This window comes from Haemaphysalis longicornis, unplaced genomic scaffold, assembly GCF_048455015.1.
Source record: "Haemaphysalis longicornis isolate Haplotype H1 unplaced genomic scaffold, Haemaphysalis longicornis Haplotype H1 scaffold_3, whole genome shotgun sequence".
NCBI lineage: Eukaryota > Metazoa > Arthropoda > Arachnida > Ixodida > Ixodidae > Haemaphysalis > Haemaphysalis longicornis.
The window spans coordinates 129,698,368-129,726,157 of NW_027526335.1; the positions used below are offsets into that span (position 1 = coordinate 129,698,368).

The 27,790-nt window shown below is 48.0% G+C and overlaps 1 protein-coding gene across 1 annotated transcript in view; it reads left to right on the forward strand.

Moving 5' to 3' along the window:
• The window catches only part of LOC144175080 (cell adhesion molecule Dscam1-like), a 159,372-nt gene that overhangs the window by 24,441 nt on the left and 107,141 nt on the right, over nucleotides 1–27,790 (forward strand). Inside the window, exon 2 of the mRNA XM_077704126.1 lies at nucleotides 16,978–17,241. Coding sequence (XP_077560252.1) covers nucleotides 16,978–17,241 — 264 coding nt within the window. The remainder of the gene's footprint in view (nucleotides 1–16,977; nucleotides 17,242–27,790) is intronic.

Consider the following 27,790-nt stretch of genomic DNA (forward strand, 5'->3'; position numbering starts at 1 on the left):
CTTCGTGCTGCAGCTTCCTACAGTCAGCGCACTTGTACCCCTTCTACGCACGTGCTGCCACGTGCACCTGTGACAGCGCGCGCATCAGGCTAGCTCTTGTTCTATTCTGCTAGGGTTGGCCTGTGGTTAGAGCACATTGCTGCTGATCTGACGATCCGGGTTCGAATCCCACGCAGACACAATTCATTTCTTCTCTAGAGCGGCGGCCATTTTGGTACCATTCGTGTTGACGCCGACAACGACAACGACTACAGTGGTTTTTCTTGTTTGATGAAACACCTGGGGCTTTCCCCTTAATAAACAGCACACTTCAGCAGCAACGCGGAGAGTAAAAGACATCGCAAGCCAAGCCAAGCGAAGCGGACCCATGGGGCTCGTATTATTTACCACGCCCCACCTCTTAGAAAACCTGAAATATGCCATACCATCCTTACTTACGAAAAGACTGCACAGAATATAGCTAAGAGAACATTTGGCACTAAAAAAATTCACGGGTCTCGGTAAAAACTTTGGCCTTACTGGGGCTGTAACCCAGAATGTTCACTCGAAAATCCACTGTTCTGATTCTAGGCCACTGAGGCAGACGTGTGTATTTTTAAAAGTTAGTCAGATAATAGAATGTGTTTTCGGAATAAGGCAGAAGAGAACTGGTTGGTACATGACCAAAGGGGAAAAAATAGCGCCACGGACGGGACACAAGAATGGAAAGACAAACAATTGCGCTGTTCTCACGTTCCAGGAAAAAAAATACTTGGAAAAAAAATTGGCTGACCATTACGATAATACCTAATGTGAAATTTGAGCGCAGAGCAAGCTTCAGTTCTCTCGGCGACTGCGCACAGCTGATGCGTTTCAGAAAGTGATCACAGCATGAGTGAACGCACGACGGCGCACGCTACTCTGGCGTTATCTCGCAGCGCGTCGCCGCCGCCGAGCACGTTTCGTGCGGCCTCAGCATACCACTCTCCCCCTCACACTTTCGTCGTATTTTCCTCATCCGCCTTTCTTCCCGTTCCATCTCATCCAAAGTGTCCTCTTCGTTCGCTCGGTTGCAACGAGAACGACGGCGACGCGAAACCACAGGAGCGGGAGCTTAACAGCTGCGCTCTAAAAAGTTTAGCAGGCGCGCCCTGCATGGCGCCGAATAATAAACGTGCGTAAAGTGGCGTTGGAAGTAAGGACGTAGAAGAGAGGAAAGGGGACGATGTACCAGAAAACCTCCACACGGGCGGAGCTGGCAGCGCTGCACCTGGCCGCCGACCTCCTCCACGAGCGGGGGTCCCATTACCACCCCGAGGCGGCCATCCTCACGGACTCCAGGACTGCCCTGCTGCGGCTGCACGCGGTCGATCATCCCACCAACAACAGTGGCATCCGGGGGCAACGAGGACGCCGACGCCCGAGCCAGGGAGGCCCACAGGGAGGGCACCCCAGTCTCCCAAGACGTCACCGCGTCCGACGCGGCCCGCACCGCTCTGGCCCGCATGGTGCAGACGATGCACCCCGACCCTCGGGTCGTGAGCGGCCTGGCGCCCCGACCGTTGCCCGCATGCATCAGCAGGGACACCCGCTGCCTGCTTCTCCGCATGTGGCTCGACTTCTGCAAAGTGGCGGAGCGTCTGCACCGACACGGGCGCAAGGACTCCCTGTGTGGGCTGTCCGGAACTAGAGACGCTGGAGCACCTACTCTGCTTCTGCCCCCCACCACGCCGGGCCGAGAGCAGGGCTCCACCGAGTGCTCCGGCGTCGAAGCCTCCCCAGCGCCGGCATGGAGGACCTTCTGTTCCCGAAGGGGCCTGCGGCAACCCAACGGGAAGTCTTCGCCCATCTGCTTCATTACCTGGAGACGACCGGCCTTACATAGCGGCTTTAACCCGGAGTGCAGTGACTGACTAATGTGCCTGGTCTGACAGCTTTCTAGGACTGACAGCTCTCTTTATACCTTTTTTTCTCTCTCTCTACTTTATCCTATCACTCCCCCTCTACTTCCCTTCCCCTGCACTGGGTTGTATGTAGGTGAGCTCCCTGCCGAGCTCAAAATATCCACAGTGCATCTCTTTCCTTTTCCTGTCGCAAACCACAACCCCCCCCCCTCCGGTTACAACCTCATCGTAACGTAGCCGAACAAAATGTGTAACTGAACGATACTAAAGGAAAGCTGAGCGAAAATTGTTCACTATTTGCCATGCCATTGTATACAAGTTTCCTACATTCGATCTCAAGACGCTGGACATGCAGCAAGCGCCGTCATAGAGTGAGTAAGGGTTCAAAAATCCCACGAAATGGGGTGTTTTAGAACCTGTATCAATGATGGTCCAAGCCTGATAAATCTGCTTGACCGTTCCGAGAGCGGTGCCTAATTCTTTGGGTAATTTAGGTTCAATATCTTGGTCTAAGATATTGCTCGAGCTTTCCTGGATTTTTATCGAACGCGGAAATTGCAATATCATTAGAAATTGAGAGGAAGTCTCATTAATAATGCAATTTGGTAACTATAAACTGAGGATAGTAAATACCCTAAAATTGTGATTGCCCTTGATAACAGGTTAAGTACAAAAACAAAACCTGCCATTTTTTCAAACGACTCGTGATCGTTTGCAGCGTAGCTTTCAATCAGTTTTAACGCGAGAGCGTTAACGAGCTTATGTCGCGCGAAAGCCCGAACAATCCTGATTGGTCCATTAGAGGAGCTCAAAGTTTGAATCCGTCGCGGTGTACGCCGAGTGGCGCTGCGATCCTGACGTCATAGCTCGTCTGCCACGCCGCCGGGCGCAGTGTTTGCGGTGCCGTCTACCAGTGAGGGGTGCTCTTCTGAGCTGTCATCTTCGACGAGTGTGGATGGCGCATCTACGTCTGCTCCTGCTCAGCTGTCGCCTTCCACTCTTAGAGGGGCCATGAAGACAAATGCAAGTTTGGCCCATTAGGAAGACTGCTTTGTTGCGATAACAATGATACGAATTGTATCGCAAACTTCGAACAAATGATGGAGATAATGAAGAAAACACGTGAAGCAGGGGCGACCCCCGAGGCCTTTCCGGCAACCTTTCTATGACGTCACAGAAGACACGGGACTGGGAGATTGTAGTGGGGCCTCTATAGTTCCGTTTTATCGCACAAGTTGAATGCCACCTCGCACTTAAAGGGGCCCTGAAAGGCATTTTGAGCACACTAAATGAACTAGCGCAATCGCTAGATTGGGTCGCCAACGTCACCTGTGCCAAGTATTACTCTTTTACGCGCAGCGGAAAGCTCACACTTTTGTTGCAAAGTTTGTCGCTTTTTTCTCACTCTTTCCTTCGTGTTTTTGGATGCTGCCATCTTCACATGTCTACATCATCGATTCCCAGATGTTCGTCATGAGCTAGACATCCTGCTATTGGGCGGCTTTTTCACGCACTTCCGGCAAAGAGATGAGTCGTCTGCTCAGCGTCGGCTCGCCGGCTGATCTGCCAGCGGAGTGCCGGAGTGCTTTGACATTTTACGACAAACGAAACAAGTGTAAACAAACGCTAAACCGTTTGCATTGAATGCAACACGGCCATAACACGACGTGGATTTTATCTTACGTGAGTACGTACCATAAAGAAAGTCCCGTGGCACTTCTTTGGTGCAATCGCAGAGAACGCCCTGAGCCGAATGCCCGGGTTTGACGCGTACATTTTATTCAACTTCAAAACAATCCAGAGATGCGTTTCGAACGAACGCAACGTCACAACATGCGTTGCAAGTCTGAACCGCGATTGACAGACGATGAGTTGCCTCCTCCTGCCCGTCGTAAATTCGGCACTCACCTCACACCCGGTTTGCGGGGACGAGCAGCAAGTCACAACTCTGGCGCGCAAGCGAGAAGGCTTTTAGCCAGGCACACTGCACATACCCCATGCGAGGTTGAGTGGTACGTCGTTCGAGAAAGATAATCCAGACCATGGGAAGCACTATCCACCCGCAGAAGTACAATGTCGCATTTCATCGCGAAACGAACGCGTCCACAACACACAGGAGGCGATGCACACACACACACACAGCTTCGGTCGCTGCATTGGCTTAGCTGCAAGCTTCGTTCGGACAATCAGCGATGCTACGACGATACAGAGCTGCGTGAGGACGACGTGCTAACCACTTCACGTATTTAAAAACACAGGGGCAAAGAACTAGGTTCATCGGAAGCAAAAAATCTTTCCTCCATTATAGTGCCTGAAATATACAGGCTAGTGTGCCGAGGGCGGGCTCCAGGCGGGCGCCGGGAGCGATGTACGCGGCCGTCTGCCGCTTGGGGCGCTGCCGTGCGGGAGTGTGCGCGTTCATCCGGCCCGAGCAGATCGCGCGGTTACCTCCGAGCTGCGTAGCAGACGGCAGCGGCAGAACTTTCCATTCCCGCTTGCGACGAAAGCGAGCGAAAGCGACGGGAATTCTGTCGCGCAACCAAAATTTGTCCCGACCATTCGACAAAAACGATCGTCGCGCGACAAAGCGACGGAATTCCTGCCGCTCTCACTCGCTTTCGTCGCAAGTGCGAACGGGCCTTTATGCGCAATCTCCGCCCCACATAAAACAAGCTCTTGCTTGTCGCCTGAGCATACGGTTGATATCTGACTACGTTACACTGTGCTTGCCAGTGTATTTAAACGATGTCACTAGGTTTGAAACGTACGCGCTCGGCGTGCAGCTTTGTAAACGCAAGCGGTTTCACATACGCACGCTATTTTGCTGCTAATAGAGTTTTAGTACAGCGTTTGTGGCCTTTGCATACGCTAAACGCTAAATTTTTGCGTCCCGCTACGTGACACCGCGATGGGAGTTTTAGTAGAGCGTCTCATCAGTTTTGCGTAGCGACACACTAATGCATACGGCGCCATCTGTCAAATGTTTTCCGAAATGCCTCGCCGGCTGATCTGCTAGCGGAGTGCCGGAGTGTTTGGACATTTTACGACTATCCAAACAAGTGCAAACAAACGCTTTCCCGTCAGTGTTGAATGCAACACATGCTTGTCAGAACACGGGTTCTCGCTGATCGAGTGCAGCGTTGGTTTGCTCTTCGCCTTCACGTTCATCGCCGCTGATAAAGCGATCCGATCCGGCGCGTTTTGTGCACGGGTTCTGTGTCGGTTGAAAATGTCTTTTTTCACATGCCGCCGGTAGTAGGAATTACAACCACCGCAAAATAACACCCGGCACCAGCGGGGCCACATCTGAGACCGCGCTTTTTGGATAAACAGTGCGCGGTGCACCAAAGGGAACGAGCGCACAATTCTCCCCACGCGGCTGCGAGTTCGCCGCCGATACCAACTGCAGCTACGTGCACCGCGAAAGGGCAAGGCCAGGCCGCACACATGCGGCCAGGTCATTCGTTCGCTTTTCCAGCCTGTCTCCATGGTGTCTACAGAGATGAAAAAGCCGAAAGAGCTGGCCCGTAGCAGACGGCAGTCTGTGGGAGCGCAATAGCGGAAGTACGTCACCGCTGAGGAGCGGAGCATCATGGGAGGGGAGGCCAACAGCGAAGAAACAGTTGAAAGGAGGAGGAAATACGGCGCGACGATAATTCGCGGTTTTTGATTTACGATTTCTCAGCTAATACTCATCGCTTTAACAAAATTCTTGCAGGAGGAGATTCCTAATACATTGCTTTATTTGGTTACATGTACATCCATGCATCGGCGGAAGGTATTTCAGGACCCCTTTAACACGCTGAAAATAACCTTTTTAGTGCTGGACCATACGACGTCAGTTCTGCCCGTAACACGTCGCTGTAGCGCGAAATTTGAGTTTTTGTCAATACTTTTTGCGTTCCTTGGGTTAAAAAACGTCTTTCGTCGCTGGAACTGAGCTGTGTGAGGCCCTCAAGTCTAGTTTTTTTTTTTTTAATAAGCAAAGTTGTACTGTGTCTTCGTAGCCCCTTTAAGGGCGAAGCTTAAGCGTTCTCTACATTTTTTAAAGCTACCCAGAAATGCCGACGCAATCTAATTTACCGAGGAGGATAATGAGGTGAGCGGACAATTCAAAATTATGAACCATTCCACCCTGTGAAGGTGGATGGCCAGCGAAACTTTCACGACATAGACGCGGCATAGAATTTAGGTGACAGTAACGAGGAAATTTTATTTCTCTTGGCAGTGACGGCGGTGTGAATAGCTAGGGAAGAAAGATACACACACGCACACACTTTTTAATTTGACCATACTGATCTTGAAAAGGGTGCCTACAAAAAACTGATTTCCTCAAATGCATATCCAAAGGTTGAGGTGTATGTAACGGATGTTTTACCTTGAAAATGGTGCCTATTGTTAACGAATCTGCTCGAGATGCGTAGCATAGCATGAGACTTATATCCTCAAGGTCCAAAATTATGTTTTGAACAGTGTGCGACCTTGGTGGTGACCGCGTGGTAACAGCACACATAGCGGAACGTTCGCTTTCCGACGCCTCGCGCAACAAAACACCCCTGCCTTCAAAAACACCTGGAGTTTCGGGTGTTCTTGTTCGCAGACACGAAAAATACACGTAACCCTAACCATACAACAAGCCTTTATTTTTTTTATTTCACGTTTAGCTTTTTCAGTGGCGCTAACAAGCGCAAGGTAAGAAGATGAATATTCGTAGGTCCTAATCTCCACAGGAGTATCAAAGCAGTTGTAATATCATTAAAGCCGCCTGAACTAATGTCAAGCTAGGTCGCAGGTAACCTAACGACGCGTGAAGTCAGCCGAACGCTGGCGTTCATATTCGCACGGGACGGCACCTCGCATTATTCCCCAGCCGCCCTCTGAGCACCAACTGAGCTACACAACTATTGAAAAGTGAGAAAAAAACGTCAAAATAAAAACTATGCCGGATGCTTCTTGTCGAAATCAACCCACATGATTGATTATCGGTGTCAACGGCAGGGCCGCGCAACTCTTTATCGCAAAATCTACATTAACTTCAATCTCTCCCTCTCTCTCTCCCTCTCTCTCTCTCTATCTCTCTCTCTCTCTCTCTCTCTCTCTCTCTCTCTCTCTTCTCTCTCAACCTCACTCTCTCTCCCTCCCTCTCTCTTTCTCTCTGCTCGGCTACTTAGCCTTTTCTATTGTGTAAATTATTCCTTATATTTGAGGTCTCTCTCCACCCGCGGTCCTCTGGAATCGAGAACCTTCAAAACACGCCTCAATATTATACGCGCTGGAGCAGCCTCCTATTTGTTTTTAACGGCGCAACTTTTTCTCGCACCCGGCGACGCTTTTGCCGCCCTTCCTCTCTGCCGAGACCGAAACGAGACCTCCGCGAGGTCCTGATGATAGCGCAGCAGCTAGCGACAGCCTGCCACGCAAGCTTGGTGAGGGCACCGGTGATAGATTTCTCGACAGCTTGCCGCAACATCCCGCCGCTCTTGTCTCGTTCGGGGTCAAATTCAGCACACATTAATAAAATGAAGGTGGTGGGACGGAGGGCTCATTTTGCTGTCTTCCTGGGGGCCGTGTGTCTAGCTATTGTCTTGCCGCGCGCAATCTTTTAAAGGTAATTGTGCTCGGTGCGTCAGCCAAAGGCACACCGACATCTTACCGAATAAAGAAATAAAGAAGGAAGGCGGTGGCATCGCTTCGAGTACTCTGTCAATGTCGCCGCGTCTTACCGACACTCCAGACTAGGTCCTGCCGGTACGATGTAAAAATCAAACGAGACTCGGGAGATGTACAGATTTTATATTAGGGTGGCGTGTGTTGGCGCCGATTTCAAGCAACGAATCCAGTATTTCTGAGCCCGCGAAAAGGTTAGGTGCGGGTTTAGCGGTGGTGATACACAGAAAAGGAAGATCGCAGTCCACATATTGACGAGGATTAAAAAATGCCCTGGTTGAACGCGGTTAAACCAGGTCTACCAAGTGATACCTCGGTTTTTGCGCTGAGAGCTGTTCGCAGCCGCTTGAGGCGATGGCTTGACCTTAGTTGAGCTAAAAAGTCATAATGACACTGCGACGGACGAGCCGTTTTTCTGAGTTTGGATTAATTGAGCTTTTGCTCTAAAAACAGCATAAAGCTTACAAGAAAAACATGCAGGTGGTTATCTTCATCTTTCACACTAACCGCAGACAGGAAAACCAAAAGTTTTCAACAGTTTGTCTAATTCGATTTAAAGCCTTGGTTCGTTATTGTTTCGCGATCAATCCCTACATGTTTACACATCCTTCTGTGCATCTTATATGAGCTGTGACCTTGTGCCGGGAAATGCAATTAATCGTGGGCGATGAAGTGGCCGCGCACAACTTGCCACCCCTAATTAACATCTTCGTGATTGTAACGCACGACCGACTTCGCATTGCCTGTTGTATCATCATGAACAACGACAGCAGCCTATTCAGGTGCACTTTAGGACTAATAAGGCCTTCCCACTGACTTCCAACCACTCCTGTGCTTCTCGGCTCCATTCCTTGTCGCCGAATTTTTCACTTCGTCCCTCCATCGGTTTGTTCGCCGTATCCTTCTTACCGAGCCCCGATATTTCTATCTCAGCTTTTTCTTCTTCACAAACCCAATTGTATTCGTTCTAGGTGCTATTCCCTGCGACCTATAAGTTCCCGCTCATAACCCGTATATCGGCGTAGCAGATGTTTTCACTTTGCAAACGCACCCAAATTGTTCCCCGCATGTCGGGCAAATAAGACAAGTCCGCGAAAAAAGAATGAATACGAGGCCGTCATGTTTAGCATTTGAAGGAAAATCTTGATCAGGTGCAATTGACCGTCTACTTAAAGATGACGGCCTTTCCCGGTGACTTCCACCCGCCTCTACCCTGCGTAGACCGAACACATAAATCCTCCGTCCGCCCCCCAGCCCCCCAAATCTTCTCAACTCGCCGCTTCTTTTTTCAATCTCTCGGTAGCTTCCACTGTTATCTGTGTCACCCACATATTCTGTCGTTGAATTTGAGCCAGAATTTGCTTCACCTCATTATACGTTGATCTCTAAATAACGGGGATAACTAACATGATTAAAGCACACTAAAGAATGTTGGACAAAGAAATTTGTTCACAACTCTGGGGCTGCTTGAAAGCCAAATGGCTTGTTTAAATTAATGTCATCGCTGACCTCGTACGCCGCGATCAAGTAACTACGATGGAAATTCCTGTTGTCGGTTCGGAGCATAATTTCGAACCCACAATCGAGCCTAACTTAAGTCTGTAAATATTAATTCGCCACAAGGTGGCGGCGTACCAGACCGCGGTAAATGCGGTACGCAAAAATAGAGCAGGTATATCCTTAGTGTGTGGACACTCGAAAACAACTGTGAAATATGTTCATATTGATTGATTGTAGGGTTTAACGCGGCGACTCTACAAAGGCGATGAGGCGCGCGCCGTCGTGGAGGGCTCCTGATTCATTTTAACCACCTTGGGATCTTCAACGTGCGTCGAAATCTCGGACACACGGGTGTTTTTGCTTTTCACCTCCATCAGAAAAGCGGCCGCCGCGGCAAAAAAGATGTTCATATGATATATACTAAAGACAGTGAGACGTAGGCCTGCAAAGGCACAACCGCATGAATTTGAGCAACGTTTTGGGACTCCATAACGTAACATTCGTTTATTGTTGGCCAGTCTTTTCATTTTCAGGTGCCTATGCGTCTGTCCTAATATTTCTTTCTTTTTTTTTTCTCTCTCACGGCCGAGCTGACAAGCTCCTCCTCGTTTCTTACCTTCCTTACTTTTACCCCTACGACACAACAAGCCCTTTCACTTCTGAATTCCTACCCCCCCCCCCTCTCCTTCGAATTCAGTGGTGCGGTTTAAATTTCGCACAGGGATTCAGAAAACGAACTCTGCCCATGCATCATTTGACCGAGGAACACAGCACCATGCGAATTCGTTGCACGGAAAGCTCAAGTCAGCTACATCGCTGCATTTATCTTCGTAACAACTTAAAGAAATAGCTGCGAAAAACACTACCTGAACCTTTCCTCGTTACGAGAAAAAAATGGGGCTAGTAAGAGCACATAAAACGTGCACGATAAAAGGTAAATTGCGAGGTAGAGGTTCCTCCATACAATGGTACAAAAAGGGAGATAAGAAAACAGCAGAGAGAACGTTGGGCACGCACTTTAACAAGCATTCGAGCTTCCGATTACGCCGTCTGCCCCCCCCCCCCCCCCCCCCCCCCTTCATGAAATGATGTAACATTCGTGGGTGTAAGGCAGCACAAGCCTCACCCGCATTGTTCCCCTGTATCACAACGACATGCTCGCTAAGAGAGACCCCAGGTGGTAGAGACCGGTCCGGAGAACTCTTTTGTCTGCGCGCCCGGCGAACTTCAGCCAGCCAGTTATGCAACAGTCGTGCCACGTAAATCAATGCGCCAGTATGCGCAGCGCTCAGGAACGGCAGATTACGAAACACCCTGAGTACTTGCGAAGCCCTTCTTCGTTCATTTCGTCGTTACCACCGTCGCCTCCTATGCCTTATCTGTTAGAGTCTCCAACGGGAGACAAGCTTTCGCAAAATTAAATTTGAAAGAGGCCGTTTGAGTACGTTAGGGGGGAACTAGGTGTAGGAGGCCGTTTCCTTTTAGTAACCATTCCGTTGTCACTGTTTATCATTCTCTGTGACACTCCTTTATCAATGAACCATCAGTGAAATATGTCAAAATGAGGATGTCCTCATATCCAAGGCCTATAATGGAGGTCTGTTTTTTTCCGGACATGCCCGAGGTTGATAGCGCCTTCATTTTACGCTGCAGGGACTAAAATCGATCCGCAGCTTCCTTCAGAAACCAAGCGTAATTTAAAGAACCTGATATTGTTCTGGGCTTGTTTACTTGTTTAAATTTGGTTTAAGCTTGCCCGGAAGATCAATCTTACCGACGGTGGACTGTTACAACACTTCGGGTCCCCCGTGTTCTTATGCTTTATTTGTTTCTTTCTTGCAAAACTGTGGAGGGATATTTTTCGCCACTGTTCTCACTGTTTTTGGTTTTATTATCGGCCTATTTTTGCGTGCAAGCATTTGTGAACGTAGGCCGCAGCCAGAAATTACTCCTGGGTACCGTTACCTCAAACAAATTTTCCCGAAAAGAAAAACATATTTAAAAATACGAAAGCAGGCCTGAGCTGAAGAAGGTGTAAAAAAAAGTTTTAAAAGTTTGACGGGAATTTCTTTAACGTTTTTTTTTTTCGTTTACTGCGTCTTTGACCGTCCCCGGCTTGCCCAGTTACGCGTATTAATTAAGGGGGCTTGATAATGGGAAATATAATAGCCTCGTTCTCAGGAGCCGGTGGTTTCCTGTAAAATGCATTTCACAGACCTAATTCTCACCTCAAGATTTTTTATTCCTCACTTAACGACCTCTTCTGCATCTTTTATTTTATTTTATCAAAGAGCAGCCCCAACACTCTTTTTTTTCTCACCCCCTCATCCTCAATCTGTCCCTGGAAAGTAAAAGAGATGCGAGCACTACGCAATTACCTTCGTGACGCAAGAAAAAAACACAGAATAGACAACAACACACACTGAAGTCTGGTATCTAACCACGGGTGTATACCCAGAATGTATGGTCTGCCGAAAATCTTCAAACCGAAGTGCCCGTTACGTGCTGTTGTAGCGTTTATTGTCTCGCCTAGCTAAAACCTTTCGTAATGTTTAGATGAACTTCTTCCGCTCCCAACCGCAGGCACAGACCTGAGCGTCCTAAATTCAAGAGTATTAATAAAGCTGTGGCGCAACGTGGTCATTGCGGGAAAAGACAATATTGTTGTTGTTGTTGTTGTTGTTGTTGTTGTTCCTGGCGACTTGGATCATACCCACGTGGGGGATTGGCCAGGAATCGGGCGTGAGAAGGGCTAATGCGCCCGCTTAAAACACCGGAAACTAATACACCTCTCTATTTATACGCAGAAAGAGAACAAATGGAATTGGTTGAAAGTTTTAGGTGGATTTTTTATTAGAACAACTGAGCTTTTTGGACCGGAAGAACTACATGCCAGAATCAAAGCTAACAGGGCAGGCGCCCGGTCTCGGAAACGTATGCATGAATGGCTGCAGCCACCCCTCGGTGCTATATCCCAGTGATGTGGCCCCAAAAGATAGTAGAACGGGCATGGAAATAGGGAGGCCAATTTGTCGCAATGGCGTGGCAAGATGACGTTATGTCGACATCTCGTGCTGTTCTTCTTTTTTATAAGTGTATCAGGTAAACTTGCAATACGTGGGTAGTGCTGTCGTGCAAGACGACAAAGTGTGGGTTGCGTTCCGGTACCAAGCACTCGGACACAGATGAGCTATACGCCTCGAGATTCGCGATCGCTGCGCCGCCTGCCGCCGCTTCTCCGCGGCGTTTGCGGGATTAGCGCTGCGTTGCTGATAGGTGGTCATGCAGTGTTTTGGTTCTCTTTCGCTTCTCTTTGCCTTTCCGCGCGCTAAACAACTTGTTATGGTGACGTCTGTAAGCTAACTGCACGTTTAGGGCACTTAAAAAAAACAGCTGCGTCTTGGTAGAGCGCTCTAACGCCAACAAGAGCTCCCCGGGGAGGCGGTTCTGCGCGCTTCTTGGCCGCTCTTGCGGGCGTCGGCGACGGCAGCAGCATATCACCGCTGTCACATTCGAACACGTCAGAACAAGTGAATTCTATTTATTGTCGCCTCGTTTAGACCTGATATTGGCACTGTAAGAGGTTGGTTCGTTTTGCAGCGCAGACAACAAATTCGGCTTTGCTTCGAATATGTACGTCGTAGAAAAATATGTTTCGGGGATGTGATAACCCAATAGCTGACAAAAACTTGTGCCTTTTATGGGAGTATAAGCCACGCGAAAATGTTAAGTACATTCAAAGGCTGTGCATTGTCAGATATATGCCTACTCATGCCTTATAGTAAGAACCAAGGTATATGTTAATGAAACCACGGGAAAATGAATGGTATGCAAGTCATGAATAAATAGAATAGTCGTACGGGAATGGAAAAAAAAAACGAGTGCAGCCTCTGAAATGCTGAAGACGTTTGTTTGGGCAAGGTAGTATTCACCAGACCAACTAGATGCGAAATGCACTATTTCGCTTGACATGGAGGGGGGGGGGGAGGGGGGGGAGGGGGAGGACGCTCAACTACGGTTGTTTACAAATACGGAGCGAAATCAACGAATGAACGTTTTAGTAATCACACACACAAGCTGCGTGTTCACTTTTCGTTTGTTTTTCGCCTTCAACGAACGGCTGATCACTCGGCGGACGCATTTTTTGAAGATTACAGGGTAGGCAGTTCACAAGCGATACGAGGTGTCGTTGGAAGAGTTGATTGATTGATTGCAGGGTTTAACGCGCCGACGAAACGGAGACGATGAGGCACGCCGTAGTGGAGGGCTCCGGATTAATTTCGACCACCTGGAGATCCTAACGTGCGCCGAAATCTCGTACACACGGGCTCGTTGGAGTGTCGTATCTGATAAGAGTCTCTGATTTCGGTTTATGCTAGATTCTGCAGTCTCCCTGTGTCATATGACGATGTTTTGAAGAAGAGTTTGGTCACGGACGCGGATTACTCTATAAGCCCATGGATCTTCGCACTTCTGTGGAGGATAAATGTAACAGATGAATCTTTGAGAGCGCTCACCTCGGGACAAGACGACACAGCATTAAACTTGTCCTCGTGTGCTGACTCCGGAGTGTAATTTTGCATTATCCATCGTACTTGTTTGGTACAATGTTTGTGAAATTTATGCCGCATTGGCTTGTTCATGGTACTGATCAATTTCTGATATGTGATATTGGCAGGCGTAACTTGCGTGCTGTCAGGTATGAGTGCTCCGCTGGATTTTCTAAGTGCACAAAGTCGATTTACATGATAGTGTGTATGGCCGCTACATGACCATCGGAGGAAACACTGCTTACGGAGACACTGCCACTAAATTTCAGGGCAGCGGAATTGCAATCAGCTGCATGCAAATGCTGGCTTCGGGACGCCGGCCTGTGACACACGCCCGGCGCTCATATACATCTCACTAAGATCGCGTCATAAACGTTTATACTCTCGTGAACACACCACGCTTGCAAACAGAGTGCCTGCTCCGCGTTATTCGGTATTTCGAACGCGGACAAACGATAAATCGCTGTCTTGAACGAGCCCCAAAAGCAACGGCGACAGGGGGGAGCGGGCCGGGGTCTCCCGCGCCTGCTTTCGAAACGGGCCGCTAGGGGGATTTCAGTGGCGCCCCTACAGGCCGCGCTCGAGGCGTATTACGCAAATAGTTCATGCACCACTAATGATCGAGCCAGCTTTGCGGAAGACCGCCGCTCCTATATCGGTCCTGTATAGCGGTCTCCTGTACGCCCACGCTATACAGGTATCGTACAGCGTACACTGGCCATCCCCTATAGCTCCTATGCCTCTCACATCCTGTATAATGCCCTCCTGTATAACTTCCTTCCTGCATGACTGACATCCTGCACAGTTCCCATCCAGCAAAACGTCCATGTTTTTTTTTAACCCAGTATGCTTGCGTGATTCTGGAGTACCGCGTACAGGGGGCCAGAAAATAAAACAGAACACGCAGCCGTGCGCGTAATATGTCACTGCTCCACTTTCCTGGCCAGTGCCTTGTGACGGGAAAGTTTGGTGAGCATGCTTGCTTTTCGCTAGTAAATTTTGGAAAATATAAATTTTCTCGGTTGCGGCCACCACGCTCGATTCTCCGGAACATGGCATTTGGGGGAACATGGGGTACTGCAGAGTGAGCAGTACAGCTGTTGACGGTGGCGGTAGCGTATGGCATGCACCTAAAGCCGTGTTACAGTTCGCGTTCAGCTTCAGCATAATATTTTCGCCAGGAGCTTTTTTCGTTGACACTCTATAGTCTAAAGCAGATTGCCGCCGCAGACAGCCGACGATTATGAAAACTTCATTATCATACCGGCTGCCTCTTTGTCCCGTTACGAACCACAACGGTCCAGGGCCGGCGGACTGGGCACGCATTCGACTGTTCCAACCCCCTCGCCCTTGCATAACAAATAAGGGTGGGGCCCCTCAAAATTCTTGCAATCTGATTCCGTCCGGAGGCAGCCATCGCCGGGCAATAGCCACCACAGTTCCATTTTCTGTATCGAATCTGAAGGGCTAAAAAAAGCAATTAGGAAGCTCACAATACCGCGTAAGGCTTGAAGGTAGCGAAGCTGTACGCAACCTTCCCGACCATCACGGCGGTTAATTTGCTTCTTCTTCGCCGTGATAGCAACAAAGATGGAGTAAAAATCGTTGCGGCAGCGAAGAAGCAAATTAGCTGCAATCGGCGACGATGGGAGCAGGGGGTCTCCTTCTAGGAACGAGCGAATGAAACGCGCACACCTAAACTAGGCGCCGCAGGTGCAACGTGTGCACTAGCACGCGTTCTGGCTCTAGAAAGTGGCATGACTCCTGTCCCCATTGTCGCGGCGGAGTGAGCAAGCCATTTGACTCTCGGTTATTAACTCACGAGGGGGTAAGGGGGTAAAGTAAGAGGGGAGTTTTTTTTTTTTTTTGTGGGGGGGGGGGGGGGGGGGGGGGGGGCAATGTTGGCCAACCTCCCTAAGTGGGTATACTTAGCTTGCCGAACTCGAGGCACGGGCGCTCGATGCACGAGCGCTCGGCATTTTATTGTTATTTTTTTAACTGTGGACACCATACACAAATGCTTCGCTCAACAGCTTCCCGTTAACATGTTCTTTGATTCGTTCTTGCGTCACTGTGCACTCTGTCACAACCAATGATGTCTCCTGTATTTGCGACGGAGTGTCCGAAACGATTGTTCAGAGTCGGTGTTGTTTGTCGCATAATCTTGTGTAGTGAAGAAGGGACTAACGAATCGAACTATGTACGCTTTTTATCCTCCGTGGGGATTTCTGCATTGATTCGTTTCATTTCGCGCTTATATGTAATGCGTGAAGCGACCCTACAACTACGAGAATTCCGCCCGAATGGAGTTTGGCGCTGCATGCCCCTGTAAAGCTTGCTCCACCGTACACCTTTGAGTGCAGCGGTGAAGCATCAGTAAGACTCTTGGTCACTCTGGCGCTAGTACAAGAAAATGGTCTAACTTACCCAACAACAATATAGTACACCTCATAGGGGAGTGCAATACACATTTCATAAAACAGACCATAAAAACCACATAGAAAGCGCCAGGTGTACAAAACCAATGCTTGATAATTACAGATTGACAGGGCATCATAAAAACGCCGATTTGAAGAGAGACAGATAGAGAAGGTAAAATGAATGGGACATGAACCGTGAAGGAGCCGTGAAGGCAAAATACAAGGCTGGTTTATTAAAAAAGAGTGATTTGTTGCTGTAACAATGGCACCAATTTTAGCGCAAGTTTCGAAGAAACAATGGGGATATTAGGGAAAACAGACGCTGCAGTGGCGTCTCCCCAGCCACCTTCCGGCAATTTCTCTATGACGTCACGGAATCTTGTTTGTGCGATTGAAAGCCGCCGTTCTAAGCCACCAGCAAGAAACATGACTGGGTGATTGCACTGTGGCTTGCAGTTCCGTTTGATCGTGTCACCAGACTGCTAACGTTATAACTATGTTTCAGTGCCTGCCCATATCACGTCACTCCTGCCCATAAAACATCGCTCTAGCGCGAAATTTAATTTTTTTTTCAATATTTGTTGTGATTTCTCAGTTTAAAAACGACTGCCGTGGCTTGTATGGAGCTGAGCGAGTTTCCAAAAGCTAGTTCTTTCAAATTGAACACACAGTGAATCCTCGTTAAACCGTACCTGACGGACCGCGAAGAAAGTGCGTACTAACCGGCACTACGGTTCATCTGAATGTATTAGGTTAAAGAGAAACCGAGTCGGCGATTCGGCTTAACTATGTATACAAAGAAACTACCGCTTATGCGGGTATGGTTTAACGAGATTTTACTGTAGTTCGGTATCGTCTTCATGGCCCCTTTGACACGTTCACGGCTGTCATCAGTGATAACAAATGCTAATTAACAGTCCTGTCTCCTAACAAGCACCGCTGTCCGACTGTTCGCAGCGCCACTGACGGCGTCCGTGCGTCCCCGGCGCACCGTGGCGACGGAGGGCGCCCCGGCCACCTTCAACTGCAGCACCTCGGGCCACCCGGTGGCGGCCGTGGTGTGGCTGAAGAACGGCCAGCCCGTGTCGTCGCGGGTCAAGATGCTGACGCGCGACACCCTTCACATCCCCAGCGTGCTGAGGGACGACAAGGGCATGTACCAGTGCTTCGCGCTCAACGACTACGACTGGGCACAGGGCACGGCAGAGCTCACCCTCGGAGGTGAGTGCTAGGGCCCGGGCCCACCTGAAAGCGGCCTCTTTCTTCCCTTGGGCGGCTATGCGGGGCAGCTGAGTGAAAACTAGCGCCGGAGGTTACAATCCCGCTATCCAACGAGGGAGTGGGATTCCCCCTACCTCTAGGATTCCGATGATTCTGATAGTGACTGTTTACGGGCACGCGGGCGATAGACCCAACAAACATGGTCGGAAGAAAATTTAAAATTGATATCCAAAAACTGCAGGGTGTCATCACTTGGAATCTCGTGTGTAAATGCAAGACCTTTCCCATGGCGACTAAAATTCTCTAAAATCCCTTCTGCGGCTGCAATGTAGTTAAAAGAACACTGTTTTTTTAAAACCACTAAAAAATCGTCGACATATCTAAATACACGCAGAACAACATCCTTGTCAAAACTTAAAAGCAAGTCCCGGTCAACACTAGCAAGAAAAATATTGCATAAGACTGGCGCAACGCATGACCCGATACAAATTCCTTGTTTCTGAATGTACGTGCGTCCTTCGAAAGAAACAAATGTTGCGTCCAGATAAAATTCCAACAACCGCATAAAACAATCCACCGACATACCACAAGAATTCTGGAACTTGACCACGCCGTTTACATCGATGCATTGCCTAACAGACGCAAACAGTTCCACGTGCGGGACAGAATAAAATAAATCTTCGACGTCAACCGAAAAGGCAAACCCTACCGTGGCGTCATTCTTAATATAATCTATGACTTCAAGTGAATTTTTGGTGATAAACGGGTCGTCGAGGTTAAGGCTACCAAGATGCCTTTGTAAAAACTGGCTTAAATGCGACTGCCAAGCACCGCGCTCGCTAACAATACACCGGAAGGGCATCTTATCTTTATGTGTCTTAGCAGTGAAAAACACGCTCAAACAATTATTGTTTTTACTACCTACCTTTGTCATGTGTGGTGCCGGAAATCGTTGCATTTCAGCGGTGCTCTGGGTATATAATTGTACAGTCTTTGTCAAAATTTTCTAGGCCACGCCAAACGTGCACAAACAGCAAAAAATTCAATGTGCAAGCTTACTTAAACAAATCTGTTGGGCAAGTTGGTGCATTATGCTTGAAAAGGTAAAAAGCGCGACTTGGACAACGACAATAGAGAAGGACGACGGGACAAGCGCTCACTTTCAACTAACATTTATTGAGGCATCGTCTCATATTTATACATGTACCAGGAGCATGCGCACTTTGGAACACTACGTAGAACGAATCAACCAGAGAACATAATCACAGTGACATTTTCAAAAATTCACACTCACTGGCACGCAAAAGAACCGAAGTATCACTGACGCATTTATCACCTTTCTGCTTAATATGGAACGCTTCTAACAGCTCTCTCGCCACGGAATTTTTACTCCTACCGAGAATCCTAATCTGGTCAAACAGAGGTCTGCACTTTTTCAAGGGACTGACAGGCCTACAGTCTTTGCAGTGTGCGGGTAAATGCGCACGCGTATCATTGTTAAGAGAAGAACTATGCTCGCGTGCCCGGTCATTCACACACCTGCCCGTCTGGCCGATGTAGGCCTCCCCGCATAAAAGCGGTATCTCGTAGACTACACCGACGTCACACGCCACAAAGCGCTTGGCATGCTTCTTTTCGCACTTTTTCGGTTTTGGCTTGCCGGAAATTTGCGCACACAGGCGGCCAAGTTTCTGTGGAGCAGAAAACACCACCGGCACTTGGTACCGTTCTGCCACTTTTTTCAGGTTGTGCGTAACCTTATGTATATAGGGCAGAACAACAGGCTTCACCTTAGGTTGTTCTGGCCGCCTCGCACCTACTTGGCCTTTGGCTTTCCGCAGCAAGGCTTCGGCAACACCCACCAAGACATAGCTTGGGTAGCCGACCGACAGAAGTCTCTTCAATTGAGAGTCAAAGCTCTCTTGAACAGCATGTGCACACGACTTCTTCAGTGCAGAATCTAAAACCAGAGACGCTATGGCCCTTTTGACAGTCTTTGAATGAGATGATGAAAAAGGCAGGAGCTGTTTACGGGCACGCGGGCGATAGACCCAACAAACATGGTCGGAAGAAAATTTAAAATTGATATCCAAAAACTGCAGGGTGTCATCACTTGGAATCTCGTGTGTAAATGCAAGACCTTTCCCATGGCGACTAAAATTCTCTAAAATCCCTTCTGCGGCTGCAATGTAGTTAAAAGAACACTGTTTTTTTAAAACCACTAAAAAATCGTCGACATATCTAAATACACGCAGAACAACATCCTTGTCAAAACTTAAAAGCAAGTCCCGGTCAACACTAGCAAGAAAAATATTGCATAAGACTGGCGCAACGCATGACCCGATACAAATTCCTTGTTTCTGAATGTACGTGCGTCCTTCGAAAGAAACAAATGTTGCGTCCAGATAAAATTCCAACAACCGCATAAAACAATCCACCGACATACCACAAGAATTCTGGAACTTGACCACGCCGTTTACATCGATGCATTGCCTAACAGACGCAAACAGTTCCACGTGCGGGACAGAATAAAATAAATCTTCGACGTCAACCGAAAAGGCAAACCCTACCGTGGCGTCATTCTTAATATAATCTATGACTTCAAGTGAATTTTTGGTGATAAACGGGTCGTCGAGGTTAAGGCTACCAAGATGCCTTTGTAAAAACTGGCTTAAATGCGACTGCCAAGCACCGCGCTCGCTAACAATACACCGGAAGGGCATCTTATCTTTATGTGTCTTAGCAGTGAAAAAACACGCTCAAACAATTATTGTTTTTACAACTAGTAATGGCCTTTGCTAGACGGGGCAGCTCAAGTTCCCGACATAATTCCGCAGCCTTTGCTTTCACCTTTAGGGCACTTGCCTTCACGGGGTTTGTTGCGATGCCGTCTGGTGTTTTCAATGAGAAATCAAGGCAAGCGATAGAAAAGAGCTTCAAACCCGTGAAGGCAAGTGCCCTAAAGGTGAAAGCAAAGGCTGCGGAATTATGTCGGGAACTTGAGCTGCCCCGTCTAGCAAAGGCCATTACTAGTTGTAAAAACAATAATTGTTTGAGCGTGTTTTTCACTGCTAAGACACATAAAGATAAGATGCCCTTCCGGTGTATTGTTAGCGAGCGCGGTGCTTGGCAGTCGCATTTAAGCCAGTTTTTACAAAGGCATCTTGGTAGCCTTAACCTCGACGACCCGTTTATCACCAAAAATTCACTTGAAGTCATAGATTATATTAAGAATGACGCCACGGTAGGGTTTGCCTTTTCGGTTGACGTCGAAGATTTATTTTATTCTGTCCCGCACGTGGAACTGTTTGCGTCTGTTAGGCAATGCATCGATGTAAACGGCGTGGTCAAGTTCCAGAATTCTTGTGGTATGTCGGTGGATTGTTTTATGCGGTTGTTGGAATTTTATCTGGACGCAACATTTGTTTCTTTCGAAGGACGCACGTACATTCAGAAACAAGGAATTTGTATCGGGTCATGCGTTGCGCCAGTCTTATGCAATATTTTTCTTGCTAGTGTTGACCGGGACTTGCTTTTAAGTTTTGACAAGGATGTTGTTCTGCGTGTATTTAGATATGTCGACGATTTTTTAGTGGTTTTAAAAAAACAGTGTTCTTTTAACTACATTGCAGCCGCAGAAGGGATTTTAGAGAATTTTAGTCGCCATGGGAAAGGTCTTGCATTTACACACGAGATTCCAAGTGATGACACCCTGCAGTTTTTGGATATCAATTTTAAATTTTCTTCCGACCATGTTTGTTGGGTCTATCGCCCGCGTGCCCGTAAACAGCTCCTGCCTTTTTCATCATCTCATTCAAAGACTGTCAAAAGGGCCATAGCGTCTCTGGTTTTAGAATCTGCACTGAAGAAGTCGTGTGCACATGCTGTTCAAGAGAGCTTTGACTCTCAATTGAAGAGACTTCTGTCGGTCGGCTACCCAAGCTATGTCTTGGTGGGTGTTGCCGAAGCCTTGCTGCGGAAAGCCAAAGGCCAAGTAGGTGCGAGGCGGCCAGAACAACCTAAGGTGAAGCCTGTTGTTCTGCCCTATATACATAAGGTTACGCACAACCTGAAAAAAGTGGCAGAACGGTACCAAGTGCCGGTGGTGTTTTCTGCTCCACAGAAACTTGGCCGCCTGTGTGCGCAAATTTCCGGCAAGCCAAAACCGAAAAAGTGCGAAAAGAAGCATGCCAAGCGCTTTGTGGCGTGTGACGTCGGTGTAGTCTACGAGATACCGCTTTTATGCGGGGAGGCCTACATCGGCCAGACGGGCAGGTGTGTGAATGACCGGGCACGCGAGCATAGTTCTTCTCTTAACAATGATACGCGTGCGCATTTACCCGCACACTGCAAATACTGTAGGCCTGTCAGTCCCTTGAAAAAGTGCAGACCTCTGTTTGACCAGATTAGGATTCTCGGTAGGAGTAAAAATTCCGTGGCGAGAGAGCTGTTAGAAGCGTTCCATATTAAGCAGAAAGGTGATAAATGCGTCAGTGATACTTCGGTTCTTTTGCGTGCCAGTGAGTGTGAATTTTTGAAAATGTCACTGTGATTATGTTCTCTGGTTGATTCGTTCTACGTAGTGTTCCAAAGTGCGCATGCTCCTGGTACATGTATAAATATGAGACGATGCCTCAATAAATGTTAGTTGAAAGTGAGCGCTTGTCCCGTCGTCCTTCTCTATTGTCGTTGTCCAAGTCGCGCTTTTTACCTTTTCGTGCAAGCTTACGTCTTGACACAGACTGAAACGTTTTACGCCGAAAAAAATAAAGAAAGCACGTGTCTTTTTTACTGTAATAAAATAATTTTGGCCATCTTTGAATATTAAGTTTATTTTTTGAATTTTTCGTGGTCCAGAAGGCTTAGGTTTGGCCTAGAAAATTTTGACAAAGACTGTACATGCACTAAGAGATTGTGCATATATTGCTTCCAAACAGCACAGCTGAAAATGCGGAACGATCTTGCTTTTTGGTAGCCGCTTTTGACCAGGACAAAAAAAGGGGGAAATTTTATAACTCCAAGAAATCAAGACGTTAAGTAAACGTCGACGAGACGAAACAACGTGGAAACGACGATGATAGTTACAGAACGGTCTCATTTTCAGCACATTCATTAACGAAGGGAATTGCCACTCTTGTTGTTTTTCCCTACACACAGGCCCAAAAAGCGGCCTCCGGGTGTTCATCAACGTTTTCGAGGCACGCGCCCCGCGTTCCGCGAAATTGCCTAGGAAAATGGGGCGAGCTGCCGGTTTACACTTTTTATTCGGTGCGGTGGTCCCCAAAGCAAATGCCCCGAGGCGCAGAGCAGTTCTCACCCCCGCTACGTGACGATGGCTCTATCAAACGCAGGCACGTGCAGCACAACAATTTTTACGAGCAGTTGCTTCATGGAGTGGACGCATCTGCGTGCGCACAAACACAAAAAACTTCGAAAATCACTTCCCATTCATTATTATTTATTTATTTAGAAATACTGCCAATCCCTAGTCGGGATTTTCGCAGGAAGGACATCGGAAGACACACAATAAAAGCACACAATAAAAACATCCGTAAGTTATACATCGTTTAGGATACGCGTTACATTGATGTTACCAAGTTCTCACGATTTTTAACAACCAAATTCAAACAAGTTCTAACCAAGTTCTAACAACAACGTTTTAACAATAATTGTACTACATTCAAATGATTACAGTGCGAAAGAGTCAAAATAACAAAGCCTAAAAACAATCGATTTTGCAAAGATGACTACAACAGCGCAACGTTAGGGTTCCGAACGCAAATGTGCTTCAACAAGAGCTGAAAAAATATTTAAAGAATTACTGCTGGTAATCATGGCTGCTAAGCCGTTCCATTCCCTTATGGTGGCTGGGAAGAATGAGTGTTTGAAACATTCCGTGCGGAATGCGTATTCTTGCAGTATTTCGGGGTGCTGCTTACGCGTGGGTCGTGATTGTTTAAGTGTAATGTATCTGGAGGCATCGATGTTGGTTTGCTTATGGCGTAGCTGGTACATGAATCGTACATGAATTAGTGAAACTGAAACTGAAACTGGTACATGAAACTGGTACATGAATTAGTGGACGAGGTAAACTAAATGTCGACGGAAGCTAATTGAAGCTATGTTTGGATTTTCGCAGTTTCTTCCGTGGTACTTGTTGAGAACGAGTATTCAGCATTCATACTGTCGAAACTCTAGTTCGTGCTTCTTTAGTTCTCAAGTTTCGCGGCCACTGTGTGAGCGAAATGGTTGTTGTTGTTGTTGTTGTTGTTGTTGTTGTTGTTGTTGCATGCTCAATAAATACAGGGGGCGTCGAAGAAAAACTCGCAACGGCTGCGCATACCTTCGCTTCACGCTGGTATATGCTGCAATCTTCCATTTGCACTGCTTCCATCGGAGTACATAGCAAAGGCAGTGCTTGGTGTTGATATATTTGACTCATAATTGAAGTCTCGAAGATATTAAAATAAAATAGCGAGCCATTAATCCCACTCTGCGAAGGTGGATTACCAGCGAAGCTATTTCGAACATGACAGAGGTCACACGGAATTTGGGCGAAGTGTACGAGCGAATTTTATTGCTCTTGAACGTTGACGGTGGTCATTTCTAAGGAAGCCACATGCAGTTACAGCCGTCCTTTTTTTTTTTTTTTTTAATATAGCATTCGCGATAAAGTTGGCTGTGCCGCAAGGCGTTCCTGCAAACACAGAATACAAATGCACGGAACCTTTGTCTATGTCCGTCCCGCACTCGGGTCACTTCAACCTGCGAGTTAAGTAGCAGCAATCAAAGAGAGGCTTTTTCGAAGCGTTCAGAGCGTGGGCCGCTCAGGAGTCATAATACCGAGCTCCTTCTGTGGGGAAGACGCACCTCTCGGTGGGTTCTATAACTGCGCGGTAGCCGTCGAAGTCAAAGGCCGTTTGAAACATCAGGGGACACGCATACATAGACGTTCGTTTTTCACCACCTTGCGCTGTATTACGCATCGCTCTTTAAAACGGCTAGCACTTCGAATACACGTGCAGCCTCGGTAGTTCTTTCTCGCAGACATAAATTACACAAAACCGTAGTCATATAAGCTTCGGTTAAACAGAGCCCTACAACAACTGACAGATCACGTGAGCGTCTATCTATGTAATCTTGTGCAATATGTTTTAAATGCAGAGCATTTCAGTAACTCACGATGTCACCCGCGTTGACGTCCGTAGTCGTAGTCCGCACCCCTCCCCCTACACTATATAAAAAAAAATACTATCCGGCGCCTGGTTTCGATCCCTCGACCCTGCGGGCGGAACGCAATGTACATGGTGCTCTTCCCACTGCGCCACAAAGCCGACACAGAATGGGAGGCTACGAACGCGCCTTATATCCTTGAGTCATTCAAACTACGTCAAGAAGCTGCTGATACAACGCATTCACTACCACCAACTCCCCAAACACTAAACGTTAACGCAATACACCCACCCCCTATGCGACGCATTTACTCGAGTCCCCCTCGCGGGGAGATGGGCCCAATTTTTTTGCTTGTCCTCGTGCTTACGTGCGCTTTTCTGTTGCTAAGAGTAGTATGTATGTATGTATTTATTGTTCATTGGAAAAGGAAGATCCACCAACAGCCGTAAATTGTCTCGCCTAGGGGGCGGACACCGGAACGCCTGCTGGTGTAGGGGGGGGGGGGGGGGGGGAGGACAGGAAGGGAAGAATACATAGGAATAGAAGGATATGGGAGAAGGTTGACATTACAATAGCTCTTAACTAAAGATCTGTCCAAAGTGCATCACGCTAAGACATTTTTCCCACCCGCCATGGTAGCTCAGTGGCTAAGGCGTCGCGGAACTGAGCGCGACGTTGAGGAACCAACATGCGGTCGTGGTGTTGGCTAAAGCGAATGCTTCAGCCTCTCACTGATGCCGTCTGTAGTCCACCCAAAACGCACTGCCTGAAAGCCAACTTCCCCTGAATATGGCGATGATGATCCCGGGTGAAGTGAAGAAGAATTATGACGCTTCCCGTGGATGGAATCTAACCTGGGTCCCTCACGTTGTGAAGCCGACGTCTTTCCGATCGCGCCCTTCCGGCATGGTCTCAGCAGTTTGAATTTGGGGAGCGGTGCATGGACGGGCGAAATTAGACAGAAAATGCACCCCTCCGTCTGACGACGGCGATGGTTGAGCGCTAGAGAAAGCCGTGAAATGTCCGTATCAATAAAGCGCTAGAGAGCACGATCGCAGTGCAGTAAACCGTCCCGATGAGAAACACCTTCATCACCATCATCATCATCACCAGCCTATCTACGCCCACTGCAGGGCAAAACCTCTCCCATTAATCTCCAATTACCCCGGTCCTGTGCTAACTGCGACCAATTTATCCCCGCAAACTTCTGGATCTCATCTGCCCATCTAACTTTCTGCCGCCCCCTGCAACTCTTGCCTTATCTATGGATCCACTCTGTTACCCTTAATGACCAACGGTTATCTTGCCTTCGCATTACATGCCCCGCCCGCATCCATTTCTTCTTCGTAAATTCTACTAATTTGTCCTTAACACGCGTTTGTTCCCTGACCCACTCAGCTCTCTTCTTGACCCTTTAATGTTACGCCTATCATCTAGCGCGAAAACAAGATACACCTTATGTGTATGGCAAGGTGGTGTGATGTGGGTCCTCTCGCTTCTTGGCTGGTTTATTCGGCGTTGGACTTAATTTTGGAATACTTCGCGTTCCCATTTCGTTGCGTTTCGTCAGAGGGGTGGTTGATTTATTTTTTTTTTTATCCCTAGGAGGCAAAATACACACGCATCCGTATTTGGAGATTTCGGTGCAATTTAGGACCCCATGTTGGCTAATTAATCTTCACTCGTCTTAAAAAGCCCAGAGACCCTATCCTCGACTTCGTGCATTTTTCGTGAATTCGCTATCCTGACTGAAAGTGTTTTCTGGTTGGCTATCGGGTGTCTAACGTGCTTGCGGTTGACAAAAATGGTGGTTGTGCACTCGAACATTTGACGCTTCCTGACGTTCAACGTAACCACTTCCAATGTCAAGCTGGTTTTTGGTTTGCTATCGTATCAAGTTTATGGCCGGGGTAGAAACACTAGACAGAAGCTACCGAAGACAACGACACACTTTTCAGTTCTACTGCCGCAAAAACAGCGTGACCGTAACCCGGGCTTTTTTGTAAATGGCTGCAGCGTTGTTGCATGTTTAAGCCTGGAACACGCAAATTCCTTTGTTCCGTGCGTGTCACTTAAAGCAAAACCGGCGAATCAGCTATCAAACAGCAAATTTATTTGTGTCCGCTTATCTACGATCAGTTCCGTCGGCTTCTCCAGGGTCGATAATTACTTATGCCCCGCAATATCTTATTCATATAACACCTTGTGATGGTTTCGAGTAAAACAACCTTATTGACTAACATCGGCATAATATATCTGATTTCTCGGGCAACATATATCTTGCTTTCATTTATGTTTTCCCCTTTAATGTTATGACCTGTTCTTCTTTTGCATTCTGAAATCTGGCGGGCTTGTGCTGTAGCCACCCGCTCCGATCATTTCTCCGAGTCTTAATGTTTTGTTAATGCAGGTAAACCTCGACAACGGAGAGCAACGATCGAAGATGAAGCTACCACCCTGAGCAGAGTTTGCGCGTTCCTTGCGCATGCACTCCTCCCCCCTCCTCCCCCCTCCTCCCCCCCGCTTCTGTGTAAACACACTCCCTTCGGGTTTCGGCCTGCAGCTCATTACCTGTTCCGTCTAAGCCTCGTTCCTCGCTCCAGACATCATTCATGATTCAAGTCGATGGGACTAATGGCAGCCGGCACACTAGCTGAGCTTCAAAAGGGGACCCGAAAAGTCCTGGCGGGAACAGTCGTTGGCCGGAAGACGTGTTAGCCTCAATAAATATCGCATTAGAACAGGAATATCCCTGTATTGAGAGAGAGAAAACACAAAATACAAACTAACGTAGCATTTCAGTCTAGTCGCTTTTGTGTGTGTGTGTGTCGTTCTTCTCGCTTTCATGTCATGCGTGTTCTCCACATCGCCGAATCTTTGGAACCTCTCGGGAGTCACATTTCGGGAAGATAACGGAACCAGAAAAAAGAGAGGGGGAGAAAAAAAAATTTTTTTGAAGCTGGCGCCAAGTCTGGATGTTTTCGTGTCGAAGAACATGGTGGCGAGGGGTTCGGCGAGCCGCAAACAAAAAAAGAATTAGAAGATGAAAACGGAATCGGGCGAAACTTGTATTTCTCGTTCGACATGAGGCGAACACCAAACTTTGTGGGAAGGAGGCGGTCTCCGGTGAGCACGTAATGCCGCGGACGTGCCGAAAGATCAAAGACAAAGAAATGGGTGACCCGCAACGGAGGCGTGGAGGGATGCGGGGGGTGACAATAAAAAGATGAGGGGGCGCAGGATGGCAGGATAGCAGAGCATCCAGACTGCGAAAAAGCGACGACCTCCAGTGTGTGATGCGGGGGTAGGCGATAGAAGAGGAAAGGAGGGGGTTGAGGGGGAGGAAGGAGAGGAGGGAAAAAAATCGCTGGTGGTG